The sequence below is a fragment of the Pteronotus mesoamericanus genome, unplaced genomic scaffold (genome assembly GCF_021234165.1).
Source record: "Pteronotus mesoamericanus isolate MK-2021 breed Mesoamerican mustached bat unplaced genomic scaffold, CSHL_Meso_final contig_50, whole genome shotgun sequence".
In the NCBI taxonomy this organism is placed as follows: domain Eukaryota; kingdom Metazoa; phylum Chordata; class Mammalia; order Chiroptera; family Mormoopidae; genus Pteronotus; species Pteronotus mesoamericanus.
In genome coordinates, this window is record NW_026555186.1 from 1,905,285 (window position 1) to 1,927,790 (window position 22,506).

At 33.0% G+C, this 22,506-nt stretch overlaps 1 protein-coding gene across 2 annotated transcripts in view; it reads left to right on the forward strand.

Annotated features, from left to right (window-relative positions):
* The window catches only part of CDH12 (cadherin 12), a 225,216-nt gene that overhangs the window by 127,354 nt on the left and 75,356 nt on the right, over nt 1-22,506 (forward strand). The window contains exons 3-4 of one of the 2 annotated variants that reach the window (XM_054578301.1): nt 7,251-7,370; nt 17,753-17,920. In XM_054578301.1, the coding sequence (XP_054434276.1) occupies nt 7,251-7,370; nt 17,753-17,920 (288 nt within the window). The remainder of the gene's footprint in view (nt 1-7,250; nt 7,371-17,752; nt 17,921-22,506) is intronic. The other variant, XM_054578302.1, reaches the window with a different exon arrangement.

The window sequence follows — 22,506 nt, forward strand, 5'->3', positions numbered from 1 at the left end:
ATATTTAACAAGTATACGAATTCTTTCTTGAGCCTCTAACAAAGGGGTCCAATCATCATAGTCTATTGGTTTGCATTTTTAATATATTTTAAATATGTATTCTAAAAATCACATTTTCCTTAAATACAGGAGATAAAGTCTAGATTAGTATAAGAACATTAAGGTGTGGCTCTCAAGGACAGAAATCGCGCTGGTGTTATATTTGGGAATTGTCACCTTATGTGTGGGGCAGGAGAAGAGAAAGTGTGTTTGTATGCATTATTTTATTTACATACACTTACATAGCACACACTGTGGAAAATGCATAATTTCATTGTAAATATTAATACATTTAATACTGCTGAAAATGGATACTATTTCTTTTACCTTTTTTTTTTCTTATGAGGGATCTAAAATTAATTAGCTTGTGGCTGATCTAGGATTCAAACCTAGGCACTAAGTCTCCAGAGACAAAAAAGGTGTTCACAGTGGCAAGCAATGCAACCTCTTCCGCTGAAGAAAATTTGTAGGGAAATTATATGGGATTTCATTTCTCAGGCCTGGGTACTCATTAGATGTAACCTACTAACATTTTAAAAAGTTCTGATGCTTGGCATACCCAGAACAATTAAATTTGACTTTCTGATTTAGGATATAGGGGGCTTAGGAATTACCATTCTTAGTCCTTGTGAATGCCTTATATGCAGCCCTTGCAGAAGATAAAGAAGACAGAAGTGTCATTTACAACTTTCAGGGGCAAGCATAAAAAGATAATCCACAGAAAGAGGAGCCAAGTTGCATGGGCAGAGCAGTGAAATCTAAAATAAAGTGGATCAAAGGATCCAGTTACTTTAAAGATTAAATGCACTTGTTGTATATCTGTGCTTTACTTTGTAATTAAACTCTGTATTAGCAGACCTAGTGTTTCAGTCTTACACTACCCAGTTCCTTTGTGGAATCTCATATGTGTACACACACACACACACACACACACACACACACTATGGCTTGACTCTGAAAACCTTTCTGTTCTACATTTCTCTGCTACTTAATGCTTTTTTTAAATGTAATAATATGCACATTTATTTTTCAATCGTGTCTGAGAATAAAGTTCTATGTATTTATCATTTTATACCTAACTCGAAGTACATTATTCATAGTTTATAATTTAACATACATAAAGAAACAGCAAAAAGGAAATTATGTGCCACGTGAGATTTCCTCCTCTTTTCCTGTTTATGTATCAGTGTGATGGGTTAATGTTATTCAGAAAAGTAATTTATATTAAATCCCTTTGGGTTTGCATTCCATATTGTGACTGTCTTATGGGACTTTTTAATGTAATGCCACTCATTTTTGGTTCTGCTTTCGTAAGTGAGAACACTGATAATATTTGAAATTCAAGACAATTTAACCTCCCAATTTAGTGTTAAAAAAGACTATATATAAAGTCCATAACTGGCTTCCAGTTTGCCCTTTTAGAGGATTGCTTGTATAGTATCTGTGTCCTTTGTGTGTATGTATGAGTACTGTAAGTATCCAATTGATAAAGATTTATTTGAGAATTACTTCATGACAGATACTATATATTAAAAAAATAAATATGGAAGGGCTGTTAAAGTAAAAGATTTTATCATTCATGAGAACACATGATATCGATTGATTTTCAAATAATGAATATATGCTAAAACTGATAGGTGTACGAAGGAGTAGAAAAAAATATCTCTACCTGGGGCAGAGAAAACAAGAATCCACAGAAGTTACAGAGGAGCTGGGACGTCAAGGAGGAGTAGGATTTCTCCAGATGTGGAGGAGAATGTCCTCCAGGATCACTTGAGCACGAGCACTGAGACATGAGAGAGTTCCCCCAAAAGTGGTCAATAAGTCTGTGCAGTCCCCACAGGAGGTTCTTGGCAGCACAGTCGGAAACTTCTCTGGGAGGGGTATTGAATGAAGCCCATTCATGTCAAGCTATTCACTCTATGTCCATGAGTTTAGATTATTTTTCTTTCAATAGGAATAGAAACTCATTAGATTTTGTTTTTAATTTTTAACTTTTTTTTAATGGAGATTACCATGATTGATTTTGTGTTATGGGACAATGACTCTAATGTTCCTGTAAAAGGAGCTAAAGGAGAAAGCAATTAGGATGCTTTTCAGCCTTGCAATTGTAAGAGAGGAAGCAAGCCAGCTGAGACAGTTGCAGGGGTGATGGAAGAAAATAATGTATTCAATGAATAGAATATTTATATACATGTGGGAGATTAGGAAATATTTTATAGAGGCCATAGATTAATTTTAGTCCACTTATATTTCCTATGTATTTCTAGCAAGTTTGCTAACTTAATATACCAAATGCAAAAAAGTATCTAGAATATAAAACTGTCACCTTAAACATGGCATTTGACAGAGCAAATAATTGTATAACATATTATTTTATGTTATGAGAATAGTAGCTGGGGCATGGTGTGTGCCACAGAACATTTGTTTATTGAAAGAAGAAATGCATATTTTGGCACTGGTTTGTTTAAAAAAAATTTTTTGGCTGGAAGAAAAATCCCATAATTTGTTGTTAGCTACATATGAGATAGAAAATAGGTAGAAAGAACTGTAGTAAGTAAGCTCTTAAAACAAACGATGGACATGGAAGATGTAGAAACTGAGCATCAATCAGGTGGACACAGGGTGGGTAATTTTTCAAAGCATTGGACAAGATGTCTTGTTACTTTCATTTGTATTCCTCCTATATATTTTGGCTAAGGAAGCAGAACATTTTTAAAAGTGAAACTTTAAAAAAGTGAAAAAAATATGACAGTTAATTACATGTAATTGAACATTAACCCAAGAGTGGAAGCAGATGGAAAATGGACAAATAGCAAGTAGCAAAAAAAAGTTTTGGTGAGGCTAGAATGCTAGTTGTGGTAGGAAAATGATAAATTTTACAGAAGTGATGGCGATACAAGGTGTTGGATGATGTAAAGAACAGTGTACTCACTGTCCAACTTGACATGAATATGTTTAAGTGGATCTAAGTAAGAGTGCGGAAACTTTAAGGCAAAAAAAAGGAATGAATAAATCAACAAATTAATGTCTACTTTAACATCAATGTGCTTTAATACTTTGATTGTGAAAGTTAGACATTGTATAAGAATATTTCTAAAATCCATTCTCTGACTTGATAATATTAATCTTAATGAAATCAAATAAATAAAGTATAACTATCACATAAAATGCTAGCAGTAGTTGGGGATGTGTGGTGGCATTATAAAAGCAAATCAGCGCTTTCTGCCTGGGCTCCAGAATACCCACACTTGTATAGAATTTAGAAAGAAGAGATAATAAAAACAACCTGATCTCAACACAATTAAAGAATACTCTTTTTAAGGTGGGTATGCAAACATATACACATGAAGGAAACCATTTACAGTGACTATTAGCTCTGACTGGTGTGTCTCAGTGGACTGAGTGCCAGCCTGCGAACCAAAAGGTCACCAGTTCCATTCCTAGGCAGGACACATGCCTGGGTTGCGGGTGAGGTCCCAGTAGGTGTCATGTGAGAGGCAACCACACACTGTCGTTACTCTCCCTCTCTTTCTCCTTCCCTTTCCCTCTGTCTATAAATAAATAAATAAATAAGTAATGTTTAAAAAATAAAAATAAAAAAATGACCGTTAAATGAATAGAATGACTACAAATTAAATCAATGTCAGTGGATAAACAACTTTCAATAGATAGATAGACAACTAGAGAGATATAAACTATACAAGTAAAATGGGTTAAAAATACCAATACAGTTTACATGCATACACACACAAGAAAAAAGTAATATAAATGTAGGTGTTAAATTTACTCATAAAATGAAAAATTACAGATAAGAACAATGAAAGCTAGTGAGAATGCTGGAAAATGTATCAGACTGGTATAAAAATAAATAAAGAGTCCTTTGGAAGTCAACCTGACAATACACATCAACCTGTTGGAGTCATGTGTTCTTTGACTCAGCCATCCCGATGGTAGGGATTTAACTAATGTAAAATTGTTTGTAATAAGAAAATTCCCTAAACACAAAATTATCTTCAGAGTTCTCACATCTTTAAATAAAGTGTGTACTAAAAGAAGATTGGTTAAAAATAATGATTATGTGCTTATATTATTTTACTAATATTCATTATTTTAATAAGGGTTATGTGTTTTTATAACATGCCTGCCCAATATATTATTTAATAAGTAATGTTCAAGAATGTGTGACTACTTTTATCTCTTTTATGTAAGTAAAATTTGACATATAAATTAGTATGTTAACCTATGTATAGGCAGATATTCACATACACAAACACACATATATCGATATATAGGTAGTTATAACAAGATAAACATATGTCGGAGGGATAGCTAACATTTGAAACATTGCTAATGGTGCCTTAGAAACAGTGGCTTCTCCACCACCTCTCTTCCCCTTTCAATACATAGTAAGCAAAGTTCTGATTTCCCTGAGGTTCCCCTCAGCATTTCCAAAATGCTTTTGCCTCAGGACTTCAAGTTGCCTCTGCATGTGGCAATGAGTGTTCACTGAAAAAATAAATAATAAAATGAAATAAACAAAAACCAAACAGCAAAAAAAAAAAAAAAAAAAACTCACTTCATGTAAGTCTCCACCTAAATGAGATTTTTCCAAAGTCGATTTTCCTGATCACCATACAAAAGAGTTCCTCAGCTGCCACTCTATTTTCTCACACTGCCGTATTTTATTTCTTAGTAGTCATTGCAATGGAATATCATCTATATCTATGTCCATGCTCCTATCTCTAGCTCGTTTCTATTTCTATATCTGTATTTGTACTTACATTTATATCTAAGTATGCATTTATTATCTTAAAATGCGTTCCTTTTACCATTCCCCTTCACATAGGATATTATTCTTGAGGATTTGGGTCTATTTTGTTCATTGTGTTTCCCCAGCACCCAGTACAGGGTGCCTGGTGGACCATAAAAAAAGATAAAATAAAATCAGTGAAGTTTTGTTAAAATAATAACTGAGTGAATGCTCATAACTTTGTGAGAAGTCATTAGAAACTAACTGTTAAACCACTTGTTGTGTGTCTGTGTATGTGTATTTACTGTCCATATAGGATATATGTGTATAAAGTATTAAATTGGAAATACTAAAGCAAACACTATGACTTTTATTTGCATTTTCAATATAAATTGTATAAAAGAATATTGAATAATTTAATTCATTTATGTAACATTTTCCCCCTTAACAAGTTATTTTTTTATTCAGAATTTTATGGTGATATGAATGTTGTTGGCAAAACATTAATATCTCATCATACAATGAATGAATTTATTATATGGAATTAATTTTCAAATATGTTTTAACATATACCTGTATGTATACTAAAAATGATATTTAAATTGCTTCTCATGTGAACTCTCACTCAGAATTATTTAATTGTATTGGTGACACCCTTTTTTAGCTTGCAGTTTATGTCATATGGGCTTCTCCTAACGCCTATTCCTTCTTTGGCATGATAATACACTGCTAAATCATTAATTTCTCTATTACTTGCTTGATGGGGGTGTGTGTGTGTGTGTGTGTGTGTGTGTGTGTGTGTGTCTATACATACACACATACATTTTAAGCAATTGTTAAAAAGATAATATGTATGATAGATACACACAGTGTGGGGCAAACGTAGGTTTACAGTTGTGAGTACTTTGTTCTCAACTTAGAATAGTAGCCTTGAACAGGACATTAAGAAGAGATACTCACCTAAAAAGTTTTTAGAGTCAGAGACCAAAGGGATGGTTACTAGAAAGGAGGGGATGAATTATACTGTGATAAGTTCACATGGTCACAAATCATTACTAGAATATTATAGTGATCATATTATGAGGAATAAAAATGTCTAATAACTGCACTGTACACTAAAATAACCAACATAAGATTATATAACTACTTCCATAATAAAAAGTCAAAAAAGCTATTAAAGTAAGACTTGACTATGACTATGGATATTTTAAAGTGTAATTATAATTAGATTAACATTCAGTTTATTTGTAGTAAGTTTTCATAAAGAAGAGAATTAACTTTCCATATAAACAAACGTCAGGTGTGAAATGGCTTTAGTGCAATACCTGATTATCAGAAGCATCATTTAAGGTATCTCTATTTTGGACAGCATAGTCAATTGAATTCGTATTTTTATAATTATTATTGAGAATTTAAGGACATGATAATTTTTACCAATACTGATTCTGATAATTTTAATAAAGCAACTATTTTTAGGATCTTTATCTGTTAGTTAAAAGGGAACCAAGGCACTTGGGAGCATATCAGTACATTGGAAAATGTGCAGAGAACTTTTTTTGTTTTTCAAATATGTTCAATGAATCAAATTTTAGGGACTATTTCCTATAATTGGGCCTATGCTATTTTATTAATATTTATATCCAGCTTTAAAGGTAGTTGAAAATATTTCATTTCTTTGTGCTTTATTATTGCCTGTTCTTTGTTAGTTACATGTTAAATATATTTAAAAATAAAAGCCAAATTCAGGGAAAAATATATATGTAAGACAAAAATACACACACAAAAAAACTCCCTTCAACTTCACTTAGTGCATAAATAATATGACCAAGTATCAAAAAACATGAGAAGCTACAGATAATTGGGATTGTCTTTAATGTTTTCCTATGTCAATGAGTCCTGGGGTTAATTCAATCTGGACACATAGAGGTGCTTATAGCTATAATTACAATTATTTTCGGTTCTTTAATTTCTCAAATATTATCCTAATTAAAGCCTTCCTAATTCTGGTATGCAATTATTAATTTTTAAATTGCAATTACAAATTACACCCTTGAAAGCTCAATAAGCCTTTAAACGTTTCAGCTTTTCTATTGATATCCTAATCATGAAATTAAAGCATCTGGAGTAAGCAGAAGAGCTAATGTAAGCAGTGCCATGTGTTCTTTGGTGTACAAATCAATAAAGTTATCATGAAGTCTTTGAGCTCAATTATCTAGATACTGGAAATGAAAACAGCTTTAAAAATAGATATTTAAAATGTGTATCTTTTGCACTAACTATATTGTTGTCTAACATTTTGGTTATAATGGTTCAATTATTTTCAATGACATTATATACTCACAGAATCATTAATTAATGCCAAATTTAAAAAATAAAAAAAGGTAGTCCAGCAGATAAATTACATAACCTTGAGCTCTGTAAAATAAAGATGCTAGAGTCATATTGTCTTATTTTCCAGGTGCATATGTGCTCCAGGTCCAGGCCACGGATGCAGATGACCCAACCTATGGAAACAGTGCTAGAGTCGTTTACAGCATTCTTCAGGGACAACCTTATTTCTCTATTGATCCCAAGACAGGTAAATTTTTTATTAGAGACAGCATTATCATCATGCCTTCAAATATTTAAACTTTAATTAAATCCTGGCATGGGAAGTTGCCTATTCTAATGCTGCAGTAAAGGTTCTGTGTGCTGCAATTCAACAAAGGAAGATAGGATCTTACCTTGGTGCTGCAGAACTATTTCCTTTGAATTTAACTTTGTGTAAATATAAATATTTTCACATATGTCTGTCAAGTCCATATTCGTTAGTTAGAAGTCTCTGTATGATTCACTTTACATTTTCAACGGCATGGGCATGCTATTTATTTATTTTTTTATTCTTTTGGGTAAAATAGCTTTTTAGTTCACGTTTTCTTGGTTGATCCAATAATGTTGAGTTTTGGGTCTTATCAATATGTGGTAAGATCATGGAACTTCTATTGCTTTCTTTATCAAGGATTATGGATGATGGATTTAGATTAATGTAGTCTTATTCTTCTAGTAAAGGGAATGAGAGGATTAACAAACCAGAAACACCAAGATACCTAATTCTTCTGGTTTGCGTTTTTAAAGCTAGTATCATTGTAAAGTCAAACCATTTAAATTTCAGTTTTCAAAGTCACATATGTAAGAATGTATGGGAAGTCTAGAAAGGGAAGGAAGATACACAGGAAGATTTTGTATTCTCTTTTAAATGAATTGAGGTGCCCCCGTTTCCAGAGAATCTGTTTATACATGCTGGAAAGTTTTTAAGGAGGTCCATTCATTCTGACCAGTGATTAAAGTAGGTGTTTCACGTCATAGTTAAAGTGGAAACTCCACAATGACAGTTACTTTATTGACTCTCATATAGAACATTATAATATATTGCATATTGAATTCAATACATGTAAATAGGCTAAGCATTTCAAAATTTATACTTGCTCAAATTCTGTACTAAAATCTGGAATACCAATGAAATATAGGTTAGTCAATTAACCACCTATTAATGCTGCCTAGAAACATAAAATCAATTAAGTGTAAACAGAGAACCTGCAGACTTTCTGTCAATTGAACCCACCATTCTCTCCTCACTTCTTACCCTCATCAAGCCCACAAGGGACACAAGTCATCAAAAAGTTAAGGGAGTAAGGCAGGGGGTCACTTTCCTTGGGAAATCTTAGAAAGAACAGATTGTCATAAGAATGGCACCAAGCCTTTAAGAAGAGAGCATCAGTGCTGAAGAGAATCCAAAGAGCTTCAAGACAAAGAAGCTCTTTTTCTAATGTTTTTAATGGTTCATATCTTATTGTACTTTTTCATTACTATTTACCCCACTTATACCCTCTTCCACTGCCTTCCACCCCCGCCCCCCACAATCACCATCACCCGTCCCCAGCCATGAGCTGTCAGCCTGCTCTCCACCCAGGAGTTCCTCTCCACCTTGAAAAAGCTCTTTTAGTTGGAAATAGGGCCAGAGATAAAAAGCCAGAGCGTCATGTTAAGAGTGTGTGATTAGAGAAATTAAACTTACAATATAAGTTATTTTCAAGAAGTATAACACTGAAGATAAGATGTTTGACGATGTTGGTGTTAAGGAAGTTTTGCTGTTGTTGTTGAACTGTGGGGAAACCATATATATTTATAGAAAAAAAGGGAAATGTTGAGGAAAGCTTTGGAGAACTTGTTCACTGAAGTTTATGATTGTACAAAGTCCCAGAGGAATTAAGAATGTTGGACAATAGGATACCTATATAAGCAAATAATTAACAGAAATTATCTAAAATATTATACATGTTTTTTATCAGCTGAAAGCAGGATGGTGTTTTTTTTCTTATATAATTTCCTATCTTTTCCAAATGTTCTATAATGGCTACTCTAATAAGAATAGAAGCATGAACAGTACATGTTTCTCAGATTTCTTCAGGCTCTGAGAAGCACATTTCAGAGACAGAGGAGACTGAATAAAAGAAAGAGGGTCTGTAGAAACTGGTGAAGAGGGCGGTTCAGTATTAGAGTGTAGTTATTGGCTTGCAGTGATTAACTCTATAGACAAGGTAAATTTATGTATTCATATTAAATGTGGAAACAGAAAGATAAAGGATTTAATATTGGTGAAATAACTATAAATGGAGCCAATATCTATCTTTAAAAACAAGATAAAATGATATGAACATGAATTTAAGCAGAAAGCATGGGTAAAGAATATGATTGCTATAGTCAGATTAATACTAAACAGGCAACAGTTACATGAGTCAAGACACTTGCTCTCCCCTTGACCTTACTTGTTCATTATTAATGTTAGATAAATTCTAATGCCTTTAGAAAGTATTATTTTATAGAAAAGTATTATATTCATAATATGACTTATAATCCTGTATTTATATTTGTTATATAATGCTTATTATTTGAACTAAAGGTGAAACAATTCAGGCATAAACTATGAAATAGATTTTTTGCAACATTGATTTTCAGTGGAGACAGAAGTCTTGACACTAACAATACCTCAGACCATTAGAGAGGAGAAGAATGGATGATGAAACATTTCATTAATATAATAATAACTAGTTTTTTGTGCACAAAAACCATTAAGAAGGCTTCTTGTCAAATTTATCACTTTGTGGTTAATAAAAGTAAATAAAAAATCAAGGATAATTGCAATTTCTCAGAAGTAGTATTCATTTGTTCCACGCATATAGCTTCCTTTTATGATTCCCTTTACTTTTATTAAATAAAATGCGTGAAAAACTAATGTCATCTAAAGTTTTCCACATTTAAGTACAGAGTGCAGTTAAAAACAATTTTTAAAGGAGAGCCTCATCAAAATTTCTGGTGCTTAAATATTTATGAAGAGATGAATATAACCACTTATTTTTCTCTTGAAACAAGAAAATAAAAAAAAGATTTATTTATTGATACTGATGTTTGACAAACATTCCTAGAATCTCAATATAAGTGATTATATCAAGCTTATATAGAAACACTATAAGCTGATACATTTTGTGAAATAAGCCCAGAAACAATGGGTTTCTTTGAAATTGGCAAATTTGGCAATTGTTTAGTTTAATTGTGAAATAATTTATTGTGAGTTAAAAACCAAACACATTCATGTATAAGCCTCAAATGGTCATTAAATGATATTTTAAAAACCCACAAATATAGATAAATCTATAAAACATTAAATAACATTTAAACTTTTACTTAATATTTATCATTATTACATATTTAATATCTTAGCAGGTTATACCATTATATTACATTCATTTCACACTTAAAATCTAATTTAAAAAAATTCAAAATCTATAAAACATCAAACAATAGACATTGCAATATTTTAACCAGTGCATGAAATTAGAATGCTAAATATATCCATAGAATTGATAATATAATTATTTCATGGCAAGAAACAGACATTACTATGAATGATTTACCCCATGCCTTTACTTATTTTTAAAGTTACTTTAAATTTTTCCTAAATGGTTTAAAAAACTAATCTGAGTTGTATAAGTAGATATTTCTATTATGTGTATCATGTGGTGATATACTGTATTTTTCTAAAAAATGTGAGCCCTAGTTGAGAAAGTATTATGGTACCATTTGTCTAAACATAATTTTTAAATCTATGAACTTTAAAAATTTCACAGTGGTAAAATATACATAATAAAATTACCATTTTAACCATTTTAAGTGTACAATATAATTGCACTAAGCGCATCCACAAGGCTGTGAAACCATGCTCAATAACTATCTTCAGAACATTTTTACAATATCGTGTTCATTGTCAAAAATAATGTGTGTTCAGAAGTTTTATTTTTATATTTAAACATATATTTATAGAATTCATACGAAAATAGTTAAGTGAGAAAGCAGTTTCATGCATAAGCTATTCCCCGCCCCGCCGCCCGCTTTACCCACAACTGTGCTACTCCGTTCTGTGAGAGTCCAATCTGCCACCTGTTTAGGTAACTCTGATAAAGGCTGCTGAGAGAACTGACACTTGCCCAGGATTTTTTCTTTTTAAAGTTCACTCTCACCTTTCATTCATCGATCATCATCTTCAAGCCTGTGTCCCACCTGAAACCTCCTGCCACATCCTGATGACAATGATTCATTCAGGACTTGAAAACTGTGTTGGCTTTTTGAAGGCCCATATTAAAATTAAAACATTCATCTGACTTTGTATTTTAAGCTATGCTTTGTAGTACTGTATAAATGCCAATGCTTTATGGTTTGAAAATGCTTTTGTTATTAATTCAAGGTTAAGTCTTACAGGATCCATGTACCTCAGTTGGTGTTAGTAAGAGATAACTTGTCTTTTTCCTTCATGGACAAAAAAAAAAAAATATTTGCCAACAGAAAGTTGTGCTGCTTTACTTATTTATTTATTTATTCACTCATTTGTGTGTTTATTTATTTATTTATTTAGGGGTTAAGATGAGTGCTGATATGAACTTAGTAGACCAAGGAACATAACAGATGCTAATAAACTTAAGAAAGGAAAATGCGTTAGGGAAATAGACAAGTATTAAGATTAAACAACACACATTACCTATTTTATGATACTGTGAATGCCCATAGTAAAATTACATGACTGAGATGTACTGCAGACAATGGTTTCCTTATATTCTGCATTGCCACACTTTGTGAGAACTCTGTGTGAACGTCGCTTGCCTTATTTTTTAATATCATAGAATGTACACATCAGCAGACAGCACTAAGAATGTTTGACCTTGAAAAGAAAATACTCCAGGGGATTTGATACATGCCCTTGGGAAGTTGTAGAGCTGTCAGGTACAAGAAGAACTAGATGTATTCTGTGCTGCTGGAGAAGAAAAGGAGTATCAATGTCTGGTATGAGTTCCATGAAGAAAGATTTTTCATTTTATATTTAAAAAAAATGTTAATACTTGTTCATAAATTAGAGGAGCGCTTTATGAGAGTATGTGCTTTAAATTATTGAAAATGCTAAAGTAGATGATGAACAATGAGCTAGTATTTCATCATATTGCAAATGCCAAGATTTCCTTTATTCTCGTAATGAAGTGATACTCCATTGTATGTATACAGTCTTCTTTATCCAATCATCTGCTGATGGATATTTAGGATGTTTCTTTATTTTGACTGTTGTGAAAAATGCTGCAATCAACATGGAGGTATAGATATTTCTATGAGTTTCTGTTTGTGTTTCCTGTGGATTATATGTCCAGAAGCAGGATTGCTGCATCGGCACCAATTTACATCCCCACCAACAATGCCCAAGGCTTCCTTTTTCTCTGCCTCTTTTCAGTCCTTGTTATTTCTTGCCCTTACAATGACCGTCATCCTTACACGTGTGAGTTGACCCCTTATTGTGGGTTTGGTTTCCCTCTCCCTGCTAATTATTGATGTCCAGCACATTATCATGCACCTGTTGTCTGTGTGTACAGGTTCTTTGGAAAAAAGTGTATTCAGTTTGCCCATTTTTTAACTTTTTTTTTTTTGGTTATTGAAATGTATGTGCCTTTTATATTTTGGATATTAATCCCTTATCAAATACATGATCTGCAGGTATTTTCTATTCCATCGCTTGCCTTTTAATTTTGTTGACAGATTCTTTGGCTGTTCAGAAGACTTTTAGGGTGATATAGTCCCACTTTATGATTTTCAAGATGCTTCCCGCAGGGTTTATTTTTCTTTGAAAAGCACTGTGTGATTTTTCACCCACTGTGGTCTAACGCTATACGGCCCTCCCCCAAAGCAGTGAGCTGCAGCCCCCTTGGCTCTTCCTGGACACTCTGAAGGGCCGAGCTCCTCTGCTCTCCTTCCCTGGGATAGCCCACCCTACGTTCTTTCCAGGTCTGCTATATATGTATATCTATATTCGCGTATGAGATTGCAGCTCTAAAGCTTTTCCATCAATTGCACTTGATTTCTTTTTCCTCATAGTACTAATTACCATCTGAAATTAGCTTAATTATTTAAGTACTTCCTTAAGACTTCCTTACCACTCCACATGAGCACATAGCTATTAGATGTACGTTCCACAAAAACAAATCTTGTACAGAGACTGTATTAATTATTGTCCCTTATGGAAACGGTGGCACCTGATTGGCAATTTGAGATTCGTTTAATAAGAAAGCTCTCTATTAAAGTGTGACAAGAATGTAGGGATACCATGGGGTTAGGGCAGAATCTGGAAAAGGAACACAAGTAACAACGGTTGCTACACTAGGGCTGAAACAATGAGAGGGATTTAGAGAGACATGCACCTGTGGGATGAGGGGCTATAACAGGAGATGGGGAGATCCACAGATAGAAAGGTCCAATCTCTTTCTCCTTATACCACCCAATCCCCTGTCAATTGGCGGAAGGCAACCAGAAGCCAGAAAGCAGATAGACATCTAGAAAAGTGTATAAAGTGGATCTGGAGGAGCCAAAAAGAAGAATGTTCACTATTATAACTTCAAATGTAATAGCATTGCCTGAATGAAACATTTTTGTACAAATGCTGACTGAATCTAAAATCCCACGCTTCAACCCTTACCCTCGATTCAAGAAATAGCTCATATAAAACCATTCTTGGATTACCACATGTAATATTTTAGTTCTGATACATAATATTGCATTATTATCTCACATGGTTATCATCATATTTAACACACTTTTACCAAAGAAGTGGGATCCACTAAGATGTAGGGTCTTGTGTACAACATGGGATGATTGCAGAGGGAGGTTATATTCCCCGGCAGACTAATGTTCTTTGCCATATTATTTTAAATGTATAAGTCTCTCAGGCATATATTTTCTTTGATCTTGGCAGAAGTAAAATCTATATTTTAATTCTTGTTTTTACTCTGATTATATTATATATGTTGGAAAGTTAATCAGCTTTAAAACGTTCAAATCATACTAGGACTCAATGTATATAGGACTATCTACTTTTTTTTCCAATAATACTATTTATTTCAGAAACATATCAACGTTTGCAGTATCAGTTCTATGAAGTACTTATACTGTTCCACAAAGAGCATGTCTTTTTTTTCCTTCGAGGCTTCAGCTATTATCATCCAAGGTTGTCATTCTGTCTTTGTATACAAACACTGAAAAATTTAGATGGACAAATGAACTGGAACCTAAGACCTGAAATAATAGAATGTAGCATTACCTACTGCTGGTTACATTCTACCAGCACTCAAATCAAGTCCTTAACAAGATCCCTTTTTGTTCCATATCATGAAATGTACTTTTGTGTTTTTGGTTTTAAATGTGAGGGAATTTAAAAAACAATGTGTACCCATAAGAAGAATTACTTATTGAAAAGTATGTTTGTCTTCACTCAGGCTTATTCTATAGCCTTCAATGTGTACTCAAACTGAAACTATACCTGAGTCTTCAGATTCAATCATAACAGTTTAAATTCTACAAATGCTACATTTTATTTCTCAGAGGCAGAGTTTTTAAGAGATAATGGAGCAGGGATGCAGAAGCACATCATAATCATCAGTAGAGATTTTCTTAGTAGCTACACATATGGCTCTGTTTGCTCTCTAAATTCTAACACATCTTCCAACTGGACAGGAATGCACTAGACAGGGGGACAGAAGAAGCAGATAGGTCACCTACCAGACTTAGGATGGAGCAAGAAGGCAGCGGAGTTTGAGGTGATGACAATTGCAACCAACCGCCAGAAAAAGAAAAAAAAATCTAGCCTTAAATCAACCTTATAATGCCTATTGGCTCTCTTTTTTATAACAGCTTAATTTATGTGTGTATAAAGTTTATATATAACACATTTATATATTTTCATATTAGAACTATTCATATTAGAAATAAATTGAGTAATAATTTTTACTCAAATATATATATATACACACACACACACACATTTTTCATAATGGAAATAAATGGCAGATCCGGTTAACAACAGTATAGTGCAATATGCATATGAATTAAACACAGGCATTTATCTAAAAATATAAACATTGTAAGTCAGACAGAAGTCACACAGCTTAAGGAATATATGATTGGGACATTGAGATGCAGAGGTGAAGAACTGTAGTTAAGAGAACTGAGACTGAAACGTGAAGATACGGAGCCAAAGAGGGAAAACAGATTGAAATTAAAGGGTGTTAGAGCCAACACATGCATAAAACAGCAGTGGCAAAAAATGGAATTTGCCTTTTTTGCAACATTTCCTGCCAAGGTTTAGAAAATATCTTAGACTGTAGTTAAATCGGAATTAACAACAAAACAGCATTTGGTAAGTTGATAGTGGGAATGTTATTGCTGGAAGTGGGGTTCTTGTGGTATCATAAGGAAAAAATTTTCCTGAGAACCACACAGGAAGTGGGAGGTTTGTGGAGAATTTTATTAATGATGTGAAATTAAGAGGTTTCTCTCTTGACGTCTTAGTGTCCCACCTCTATCCGTATCACCATGGGAAAATCCAGTCTTGTGTTCAGTAGGGGGAGCACGAAGGCCCTTGCCCAGCGTTTCCGCTCCCTATTGAAGTCCAGTCCAGTAACCAGATAGACTCGTGTGTGTTCCCAGCTGCACCACCTGGCTGCGCGGAGGCACTCAGGCTCCCTGCTAGAGCCTGAGGGTGGAGTCCCCACGGCCATAGCCATGCGGCTGCTAAGGCCGAGGGTATGCTAGTGAGTGGGGCCAGTGCAAGTCAGCAAATATGAGAGAGAGTTCTTTGTTTCCTTGGGGCTATAACCAAGATCTTGGGCTTGGGATGGACCAGATGTTTTCTCAAAATGACCACTCAAGTTCTCAAGTTTTTGCATGCTTTTGATGGGTCTACATTCATCCAGACTCATAAACTAACAAGGCTCATCGGTCCAGCCCCTCCCGTCTGTGACCCCTAACAATCTGGTACTTGAGGGAGGGAACGGAGGCGTGTCAATCACCTTGCCAGAACAAAGCTATGATACCCTGGAGTGTACAGCTATAGCTTCCTGGTGAAGCCAACTGGCTCCTGTGTTCCATTTTATTAAGCTTATTATTTAGTTCCTTTTTTTCCCCTTTCCTAGTAATAATCAGTTAAATACTTACAGTAACATTCCCCTCTGAAGACGTAGAGCCTTGTATCCTTACAAGAGTAAGATATGAAGGTCTAATCTTCTGTAACTGCTTCATGATGTCAAAGGAGCATAGTATTCTCTATTCCCAGGCATATAGAGTCTTTCTATCTGGTAAAGGAAGAAAGAAGCAAAGAAAAAGGGGAGTCTCAATGCAGGGAAGAGGGATTTTACAAAGTCTGAGGCAGCTGGCTGTCCCTGGGAGGTACATACATGTTATCTACAGAATGGTGTTGTTAGAGGATGGCACTGCTGGACAAACTGGCATGTTTGTTGCATTCTAGACATGACAAATTAGACAACAGGATTAACAGGAATAGTCCAAAAATGAGGAAATTATAGCAACTAAATGTCTACTGAGAGGTAAAAACCAGGTGGAGATTGTTTTCAGTTTATGATTTGGATGTTATATTTTGTGTGCTTACTTTATTTAAGAAACAACACTATCAAAGACACATGGATTTAAGACAAATCCTCTGCAATCTTATGCTAAAACCATTGGCTATAGATTGGAATATAGTATAAAATTTATTTATAATTTTACATGCAACAAATCCAGAAGGTTTCAGTTATTTCACTATGAATAAATATAAATATAAATTAGTTCTATATTGGACACAGAACAAAAATAAATAGGCTATGTATATATGCATTGATACTATATGATTCATGATTTTAAATTTAATTATTTATAGATTCATTCATTTATTCAGTCTTTCAACTAGACAGTTGATCTTACTGAATTACTTCTAAATGGCAGGCACTGTCCAAGATAGTCAAATGACCTGGTGACAAGAGAGACAAGGTCCCTGCAATGGCAAAGTCTGATGAGATCTAAGCCAAAAATCTGTGCCTGTAATAATTATGAGGAATCCTGAAAAACAAAACATATGACTGAGATACGTAATATGTTTTAAACAGTAAAGTAATATATTTATCTTAAAAAAATAAGAATGAAGAAAAAGGTAGTCTTTAGAAATCTTTCACTTAGTGTAATCACTTATGTTTTTAGTGTGTGTGTGTGTATATATGTATATTTATTTATTTATCCATATTGATTAACATTTTTATCCTCTTTTAAAGACAGGATCATTCTGTACAAATCACAACTGTCTGGGCTGACTTAATGACCAACGACCACCTTTTAGAGCTGATATGTTGTTCTTTAATTATATTCCATATTCCATTATATGGCTGTTACCAAAATATGTTTTATGTTCTAACCATATTTTGGGTATTTGGCTTTCTAAAAGACACACAATATTTGTTGTTGTGTCTTTGTTAGTGAATCTAGGTAGAAGCATTTTTTTGTTGCAGGCTATTTTATTCTGGAAAATACAGCATTTTTTATATTTATCTTTCTTTTTTTTCCTTGAAGGTGTCATTAGAACAGCTTTGCCAAACATGGACAGGGAAGTCAAAGAACAATACCAAGTCCTCATCCAAGCCAAGGATATGGGCGGACAACTGGGAGGGTTAGCCGGAACGACAATCGTCAACATCACCCTCACTGATGTCAATGACAATCCTCCTCGATTCCCCAAAAGTATGTTCTTTCCTGTTGAATCTAAATTAGTGCTACTTTTAAAAAATTTTCTGACATTTCATTAGATGTTACAGGAATTCTAATAGTTTTCCAGATAGGTTCTTTTTTTTTTTTTAATTTAAGAAGTAGAAGGTATGGATCAAAGCTAGACGACTTCAAATTTCGGTTTTCCATTAGACTCATGCACAGTGTAACTTCAATACAAAATACTATAAATGAGTCAAAAATTAAACCAATAAGCCTTATTCTATAGATTTCTATTAAAGTAAAATATTCACAATAAATTGGGATATTGCTCTAATTTATTAATTGAAAAAGTAATACACAGGAAAATTACAATGTAATTTAATATGTGTTTGACATATGTGCCACCATGTTCTTTCTTATATCATTTAACTACCATAAGAATTCTGTTTTCAGTGATTATATATAGAGTCATTTTCTTATGTTTTTGTGTATCAGATGATATTAAAGTGATGGTATTTACATTACTTTAGTTCTATTTTATTTTAGTTTTATAATAGGTTAACTATTGCTACAGTTTCTGTGATTGCAGAATGATAGACATTTGAATCTTCTCTGTCACTCCATTTCTTATTGAAAATGAATGCTTCTCACTTGTGTATTACCAAGCTTTCTTTTGCAGTATTACATTTAACAGCAGTCAGTATATGTTCCATCTCTGGTACATTTTCAAGGATTAATTCAGCATTCTTAGGACTTAGTATACAACTAACTAAATATTTCTATTGCTGCTTAAATAAGGAACTTGAATAAATCAATAGGTATTCATTTGCATGAATAGTTTGAAAAAAAAACACCACCATAAAATGAATTTCCTATTCTGATTCTAGAAGGAGAGCTGGAGTTCACCTAATAAAGTTATATAACACTGAGAATATGTAAGAAAATGGACCTTTTATTCCTTTAGCTGTATGGTTTTCATATTTTACCACTTTTTTTTTCTTAAATTCGTCACCTATTTTTAAGGAAATATATTTACTTAGTGTTCAGAAAATTTAATTGTCAATGTTACAAGTAGCAATTAGAAATCAATACACTTTAGCAAATGGAATATATATAAAAACGGTGCCCTGGTTGGTGTGTCTCTGGATTGAGCACCAGCCTGGGAGCTAAAAGGTCGCCAGTCAGGGCGCATGCCTGGGTTGTGGGCCAGGTCCCCAGAAGGGGGCGTGCAAGATGCAACTACACATTGATGTTTCTCTCCCTTTCTTTCTCCCTCCCTTCCCATGTCTAAAAAAAATAAATAAAATCTTTTTTTAAAAAAAAAGAAAGAAAAAGAAAATGCCTAGAATATCTTAAAGCAAAACTTTCCTTAGTTATTAAGGGAAACAGAAAGATATATAAATAAATATTTAAAAGGAAAAACATATAACAGTAATAAAAGATATGCTCCTAATCCAGAAAGTACTGTTTTTGTTTGTCTGTTTGTTTGTTTGTTTTTCTTCTACTACATATGTGAGAAAAACTATAATGGTTGAGGAAGATGATTTCAGTTATTACCTTGCTATTAAATAAAGTGTGGCATTGTGAATTTGGGTCCTCCTTTGGGTTTTGTGCATATAAAACATGTTCATCTTAAAGTATAAGATATAGCAGAAATCTTCCTAGAGAGTGTCAATATTCTTATTCGCAAGGATGATGGTGAAGTTTTTCAGATGAGGAATATAAAACTCAGCCAATGGAAGCATATAACTTTTGTGGGTATGGATGAAGGATGGTTTGTAAAAGTTTGGGCAGGGAAATGAACAAGTTTCAATGGGAGAGAAGCTAGAGCATGCTTTGGAAACCAGGATGGTGTGCTGAGGCCCCACTGAAACAGAAAGATCACTTCCAGATCTTACCTAGTGAAAGAGAGTCTCGATAAATCAGTAGGCGCGCTTTTAAATTGCATCTGTAGGTTTAAAGGTAAATAGATGAGACCCACCAGGAAAGATCATGGGCATAAGAGCACTGGGAGTTGTAGAGCATTTACATGCTGTGCCAGAAACCGTATTATCATTTCACTTCCTTTTACAACACTCTAAGGTACAGATATTCCACATTTTATTGTTAAGAAAACCGAGACTTAGAAAGATTAAAAACTTCTTCGAGAGATGTGACAGAATCTGAAGTTCAAATTACTTCTAGTTTGAAGTAATATAAAAGTCAAAAAGTTATTATTTTCTTTTATCTATCCCTAAAACCAATTTTTTTAGAACACAGCTGCAAAAAAAGTCACATGACATATGTTGAATTGTCAGCATAAACAGAGAAATGAGATGGCAGAGAAATATACCAAGTAGATTACTGTGATCAATTATTTCCTGCTTGTGTTACATGCATATTTGAACTACAGTCTGAATTATAACAGGTGAGAGATATTTTTGAATCATGAGAAAAAGGGAGCTTTCACATTTCGCATGAATAAAAAATTAATTCCCTTGAAATGTTACATGCCTTTGTGTCAAGTCCTTTTTTCTGTACTGTCATTTTGAATTTTATCCTTCAGAGGAAAAGACAGAATCCATTTATAAAGAGAAAACCATCTTCATAGGAGTCAATGCTCCTTTTTTTCAGGAATATTTCTCATGAGGAACAATTAAACTGCATATATGACATAAAATTACAGGCTGAATAAAGTCTATAGAATGTAAGAGTCAGGGTAATATATATGCCATACACACCTAACAACTAGCTATATTTGTTCCTGCCTGTTAAGCTTTTACACTGAAAAAGTCTCTCTTCAGAAGACCTTCATGAGTCACATTTTTTGTTGCTTAAAATGTACAAGATTATTTCTTAAAATTTACTAATCATATATATGGATTTTTGTGTGTACATATACATATGTGACATTGTTAAACACCCATTATATCCATTCTTCTATAAATCTGCTAAAGATGAAGAGCATATTCATTTGTATCTTACAAAATAAATCATTTGCTATTTCATTGTTGTAAAATAGATGGCTCAAGAGTATCAGAACTTCTCGCAAATTTGATATGATGAGTGTGACAATGATATCAAATAGCACATTACTATGTGTCATGCACTATAAGTGATTTGCATATATGTTCCCATTTAACCGCTATAATGACAGCGTAGTATTAGCTCAATTTTAAAAATAAAACGGCAAGACTATATTATTTAAAACAAAAACAAAAAACAAAAAACAAAACTTGAGTAATTCTTCCAAGATTACGCTGCAAGTAAGTAAAAGAACTAAGATCTATTCTTACCCAGGGACGTCTGAACTCTTAACTTTTTATAACTGTCCTTCCTAGAAGACAGTTTGCTCTGGAGGCCTGTGTTTAGCCCCCAAAATCCTGCATATAACCCGGAAAGCTGTCCACAGAAAAAGGTAGCAGTACTCTTTCATAAGTATAAATAATATGTGGCACATTAAAAGAGCCCTGCCTGCAGTCACATAATGGCAAAATATTTTCTTTGCAAAATCTTTTTCATATAGTTATAAAGCTACCATCGACTCTAATCAAGAACATCCATAGCAGGTTTTCATTGGTTAAAATAAGTTACAGAAACATGCTGATTGTTTCTATTACTTGAATATTAAACGACAAAGCTATCTAACAAGCTGATCTAAATAACGCATTATGAGATCAATTAAGTGATGCTGTTAATTCGCATAAAGCAAAATATTCTTATTCTTCCCACTTGGCCTTTTTCTGTTGTATAATAATTTTATAATGAATATAAAAACAACTTAAGTGAAATGAAGCACTTTATGTACAATTGTGGAGGGAAAGAGGTCATTTATAGGAAATGTAAATAAGTGCTTGCTTCTTTTTTTCTTTTTAAAATACAATAAGAGTAAGAGAACTGTGTTTTTTGGTTAATGAGATCAAATGGATTAATAGAAAGTAGGACATTAAATTTGTTCTAAAATAATTTCCTAATCATAAATAAAACAATATTTTTCAGCAAGTCTGTTTTAGCCAAATGCCTACCAACATGTTTATATTGACTACTTCTAGCTATGAGAATGTTGATTTAATTTTACTTTAGCCAGAATAGAGCACAGTTGCAGGATTAAACTAATCTATGAAGTCTGTATTTGCTAGATATTCACCAAACTAAAACCGTTGAAGTAAAAAAGAAATCCTTTCTCATATGAAATTTTAATCTTTTCATTCTCTCAAAGTAAATATATGAAAGAATGTAGGCTAACCTTTAGCTTGATATCTACTGGCTTTATCCTAAATAATTTTTCAGTAAAGGTATTTATAGTAGATGTGAATAATAATAGTTTATTCATTTATTAACAATAATGTATTATTATAATAATAAAAATAAATAATAATTTTATTACTATTATTTTGTTATTATTATTAAAGTAATTTTACCTAGATTTAAAAGATATATCCTGGTTGTTAACATAATTTCTTTAATTTCCCTAAAAAGCTTTTGTATCTTACTGTTTTTGCAGTCTTTGAAAATCACATTACAGGAAATTAAAAATTCCTGCAACTTTTATTTAAGAAACGCCTACATGTATAAATATACTACAACAATACACTTAAAAATAAGAATATGATCATAATTATTAGCATAAATAGAATATG